General features: G+C 33.5%; 1 protein-coding gene across 1 annotated transcript in view; it reads right to left on the reverse strand.

Moving 5' to 3' along the window:
* The window catches only part of DMXL2 (Dmx-like 2), a 181,885-nt gene that overhangs the window by 27,706 nt on the left and 148,394 nt on the right, over positions 1 to 5,785 (reverse strand). Inside the window, exons 20-22 of the mRNA XM_012658020.1 lie at positions 2,968 to 4,049; positions 1,791 to 1,982; positions 7 to 83 (exon numbers count right to left, since the gene is read on the reverse strand). Of these exons, the coding sequence (XP_012513474.1) occupies positions 7 to 83; positions 1,791 to 1,982; positions 2,968 to 4,049 (1,351 nt within the window). The remainder of the gene's footprint in view (positions 1 to 6; positions 84 to 1,790; positions 1,983 to 2,967; positions 4,050 to 5,785) is intronic.

The following is a 5,785-nucleotide window of genomic DNA, read 5'->3' on the forward strand; positions in this document are numbered from 1 at the left end:
TTTTACCTGTAGCTATGACTGTCACATAATGCTTGGTAAATTGATGCAGAAAGTGATGCTGCTAGTGAATGAAGTGTGTGCACCTAAAACCAAAACAGCCACAATTACATTTTATACTAACATTTCTACATAACAGCAATATCTTAAAAATCAGAAAATACCCAGGAAACTAGCAATATTATAAATAAGACCGGATCCTATATGAAAGTACTAACTCTGCTTTAGAACTTCTAAAATGACTCTCACCCACCTTTATTTGCACGCCCACAACAAAGCTGATTGTTTCAGACACATCTTTATCAATATTTACTTGCTGTGAGCCTGCCATTTACCAGGCCCTGAGCAAAGTGCCAATGCTGGTATTACTGGGTCTTGTCCTAGCCTACTAACAATTAGCTTAAATAGTAATATTCAAAAAAGCAAAACCAAAATAAGTGTAGAATTTTCAGAGCTTTTATTTAAGCTTGCCTTACGAAATTCCCTTTGATGAAAATAAAGACTTAAACTTATCAACAAGAATGACTTAAATCTGTTTAGTAAATATATCAATCACTGTATGAAATGGCTGATTTTCCAGAAAGCAAGTAATTTACTTGCTATTCATTGAGAAGGGATAATCTTAGAATTTTACATTTAGAAAGTTTAAAATTTACCCATGTAATATAAAAACTACAACCTGAAGTTTACTGAATCATACTGAAGCAACATTTTCAGACTCATAAAATCTTAAAATTTGCAAGTACCTTAGAAATAGTTTCATGTTCTTTGGAAGCCTTATCCAGATTACTCTTTGAAAGCCTTATTTAAATTTCTAGGAACTAGAAATGTTTACTTAGAATTTATATGCATATCCATATATACATTTCTACATTCATCTAAGAAACAATTTAAGTAATCTCTGTGAAAATACTGATATAGATTAATCTACACCATGGATTAGAAGCACGAATATAGATTAGAAGTCTCTAATGGACTGATGTGACCAGTAAATCCCTGCTTAAAATACCGATATAGATTAATTCGCACTATGGATGAGAAGTTCCTAATAGGTTGATGTGACTAGGCCTTCAGAAAAATGTACTACCAGAGATAAAACCTGTCTGTCAAACAAAACAAGTAAAAAATAAGAATATTGGGGACCTGAAATGTGCTCAGCCACTAGAATTGGAAAAAGCATACCATAAGTACACTTACGCTGGCACAGTGCAAGTCTTATCCTAGTGCTTTTCAGAATGTATCAATTTTTCATATCTCAGCATAGGGTATAGGTTTAATGTGGGGTGTTAACTCTTCCAAAACTCTGATTGCTTCTAACGATTGCACAGCCTCCAATAAGCACAATCATCAAGGAAACAGTAATGAGGATACTTTCTCTGGGACGATTTCTGATCAACCATGGCTCCCTCCCACGTACTCCCCAACTTATATCTTCATATTATCTTGGCATGTAAACAGTCATAAATGTTTCTAACCTAAAGGTTCATTAAGGGGAATAGAAGGTCTAAATGAATATTAAGTGGAAAGAATACTGTCTAGAAAATTAGTTTTATTACCAAAAAGGTATTTACCTATCTTAAAGGAACACAATAAATTTTCCAGAAATAAGAAGAATGCTTATTTTTAAATTACACTCATTGGACAAATAGTTTTGAACTGACTCATCAGGAATGAGAAAGGTAGCACCTAAGAGCACTTTAAAATATTTCCTCTAAGTTCAAATTAGAAGACAAGTATAACATAGTTACCTTCTCAGTGTGTACAATATCAAACAATCATAAACTTTACATTACCTTCACGTCTTCAATACTGGGATGAGGTGGTGTTTTCATCTGAACAATAGTATAAAGTATATCATGGATGTGATTATTTAAGTACAATACAGGATTAGCTATGACTGTTTTTGTCGAAGCAATACTTGCTGAAAGCAGAGGCAGGGTGGTAGGCAATGGTAGTGGAGACTGGAGCTGCTTTACTGTAGTTTCCTGTGGGTGACAGTGAATTATTTTTTTCAAAGTAGTTCAAAATGAAGGGAAAAAAACTCCAACAGTTATCTGATAAAAATACTGGTGATAAATACTTGTGTAAAAACAATATATTCAATTACTTACTCACTCATTTTACAGAAATTTATCGAGCAGCCAGTATGTACCAGGTACTATGCTGGATGCAGAAGATACGAAGATGCTCAAGACACAGTATGCGCTCAAGCTTGTAAGCCTGCTTCTAATTACCGAAGCTTCAGTCTAAGAACACTTACATATGCTGCTGTTTTGGGTTTGTATGGGTTTTTTGGTTTTGTTTTTGTATGGTAAAAATTGATATTTAAAAAAGAAGGAAAGGAGAAAAAACACAACTACTGTTTACAGACTGAAAAATTATTGCTTTTTATACTACTGAGATCCTAAGTTAAGACTTTCCAAGGCAAACGTTTGGTTTAAATCATTTATCTGATGTGGATAAAAAGTAGAGAAATTTTTAGTGTTCCCCACACAATGGAAAATGTATAAATGCTTAGTTGTGTTGCCCATCAATTTTGTATATTTTCATAATTTTAAATGTTCAAAATTGCATCATATTTTGCAATCAACTATGTTCAATCTGGATTTGTCTTTCATTTCAACTTTTAATATAAAAAGGGGTTTCAGTGTATTAACAGGCTTGTTATTGAAACTTCCTACTTACTTGATGTGATTTATTAATATGGGAAGTATATATTCTTTCTTCTTCAAAATTAAGTTAAACATAGCAAATCTACTTTAAATGGGATGGGTTAATTTATATAAACATTTTCATTTTAAGTTGGCAAAAAAAAAAAAAAATAAGATGACTCACACAGACTGCAAATATCTGCCTCCTACAAACAGACAATATCGACATGTTTAGATTAACTAGTAAAAAGAACTTTATAGCTATAATTGGAAGAGCTACTGAAATAACCAAGATTGAAAACAAAAGTGGTGTTCATACCTGCTGTGATTCTTGTAGTAAAAATTTGAGTTCCATCCTTACTGAGGCCAGACCACCACCCTGGGCCCCATGAAGGCTACAATAACTAAGAAACACTCTCAGGAGATCTTGGTTTTTCTGCAACCACAACTTTCGTCTTTCTGCATGTTCTCGTTTAGCCTGCAATCTTCGTCTCTCTATTTGGTGGCGCTCATAGGAACCAATGTCTGGTTTGTCCACCATTTCTTCATGATCTAGAAGATCACTCTCTACTTTGGAATATGTTTTACTGGAATATTCTTTAATAACTGATTCATGATTACATATATCATGCAAGGCAGCAATTTCCTTTTCAAGCCAGTTATAGAGTTGAAATCTGAGTTTTCCTCCATCCACTTCATAACCTGTAGCCAATGTTCTTAGCTCAGTCATAAGGATCTTTAAACAAGCTCTGAATTTTAGTTGTTCAGCAATCACATCAACTTCAGTATCACCTTCAAGGCAATCCTCTTCCTGAGGCGTCAATAACGTATTAGGGTCTAAGGACTTCTGATCTTCTTGTCTATCTTTTCCCCTGGCATCTGTACTTTTCATTACCAAACCACCAGCATCTTCTTCCTCTTCATCTAAGGCACTATCATGATCTTCACCCCAATCAAGAGTAAGAGGTTCCTCATCGACTTTTACTATTGGCTGACTCCAGTCATACTGTGATGAAGTTACATTTGACCAGTCAATACTAGAACTTCCATTGCCATCACTCAGAGCTTTTGACTGTGAAGGTGTATCAGCCATCTTTTTAGAAATGAAGTCAGGCTGATCTTTTTTTGCAGGTAAGGCAGATGTTTTGGTTACTTTTGGAATTTTGGAGAGTACCTCCAAGGCTAAAACAGGGCATCCAACTTTAAAATGAGCATTTGCAGTGGTAAAGAATAATTTTCTTTCTATGAGGTTAATTTTATCAACAAAGTTTTTCTCAGTTTTGAGACCTAAGGTTGCCAAAGTTCCTTCAGGGGAGGCAAGGTTTCTTCGAATAAGCAAAGGATGAGTTCGAAGGTAGTTGTAAAAACTAAACACCACTGGGTTACAAGATTTGATGATAACTATAGAAATCAAACAGATACAATAATAAAGAACTGTGTTAATCTGTACTTGTATTACAAAAGAATGTCAGCATTTCTTAAAAATAAAGAAATATAAATATTAACTTAAGATAGGTTAAACTACAGTATATCCATGCAGTCATTAAAACTATACAGCTGAGATTTTTAAAAATCCCGATATGCTATGGAGTGATTCCCATCACTATAGAGTGATATCCAGGATAAAGCAAAATTCAGGATATATTGAGTAAAAGAAGGTATACCTTGTCTGTATTCTGGACATCACTCTATACCAATGGGAATCACTCCATATAGTAGACTACCTTTTATTTAAGAAAGTGGAGAGGGAATACAAATACACATTCATGCATATTTGCTTATATGCATATTTGCTTTTTTTAAATGGAAAGAAAACCCAAAAACATCTGGTTCACTAACAAGGGAGAGTAAAACAGGGAAAGAAGCTAGATTTCTCTGAAAATACCTTGGTTTTATATATTTTATTTTAAACCATGTCAATATTTTTATATTATTTTAAAAGAAAATTAACTTTTAAAAAGTACTTTACAAAAAGCAAAAGCAAAATTAAATAAATCTGTCTATCAACTTGGTAGCATAATCAACTATGGTTGAACTATGGGATGAATTACAAAAAGTGACTTTAAAACTAGTAATTTGACTATATATCCTTAGCAGAATATATCATAAAAACAAAACAAAAATACCTGCCAAAAAAAGCTTAAGCTGTTCTTAGTAATCACGTTAGTATGAAAAATATTTGCATTATTAGTCTGAAACTATTATACATATATAAGTAGCAAATAATTATATTAATGCCATGAGAATCCAAGCCTTTTATTATAAGGCACAAATCTGAAATCTAAGAACTCTATAATCTATATGTGAATTAGAAATTTCAGTGTAAACTCCTAAATTCTCAGGAAAAACAAATTTCCTAGCTCCATTCATTGAAATAGTCTAGAAATGATGACCAAATCAATAGCAAAGAGGATCCCTGTGCCCAAACTATAGTCTTTAAATATTATTTCCCACTAAAAGGAAGCAGTCTTTGGAGGAATGGTCATTTCCAGGTATAGGACAGGAAACGTACAAGATGAGCCTGAAAGATTTTGCAATACCAAAAAGCAAGAAAATTATCAAGAAATAATGCCAAAAGAATTCAGGAACTTGAAAAGGTTCTCACTTCAGATGGGACAAGCTGAGCATCCATAAAAACAAACTGCAAACGTTTCAAACGCAAATCTATTTAAATCTGTGAGTTCAAAATAACCTTTACCACACCAACTGCCATGTGAGTTGTATTTAACTCACGCTAGTTTTGAGCCCAGGGCCTTGTGAAGTATATGTAACTCACACATCTCTTTACCTTGGAAGCCATGAAAACTATTTTTCAAGTTGCATTTAACTCACGCACAGAAAACAATAAAAAAATAACAAATTTTTCATTAAATGAAAAAGGATCATTTTGTTTTCAAAGTTTTCATTCTATTTTCATAATAAAACACTGTGGCCGCAAGGAAAAAAATTTTTTTTCTAGAGTGGCAATGTGTTTTAAAAAACAAACAAAAAAAAAGCTAATTGGTCACCTTTATAGGATGCCAGGGAACCAACCCACTATTTTGAAACTAGTAAATAAAGAGAAAGAGTCAAGTAGGCCGGGCGTGGTGGCTCACGCCTGTAATCCTAGCACTCTTGGAGGCCGAGTCGGGTGGATT

This window comes from Propithecus coquereli, unplaced genomic scaffold (assembly GCF_000956105.1).
Source record: "Propithecus coquereli isolate 6110/MARCELLA unplaced genomic scaffold, Pcoq_1.0 Scaffold57, whole genome shotgun sequence".
Taxonomy (NCBI): domain Eukaryota; kingdom Metazoa; phylum Chordata; class Mammalia; order Primates; family Indriidae; genus Propithecus; species Propithecus coquereli.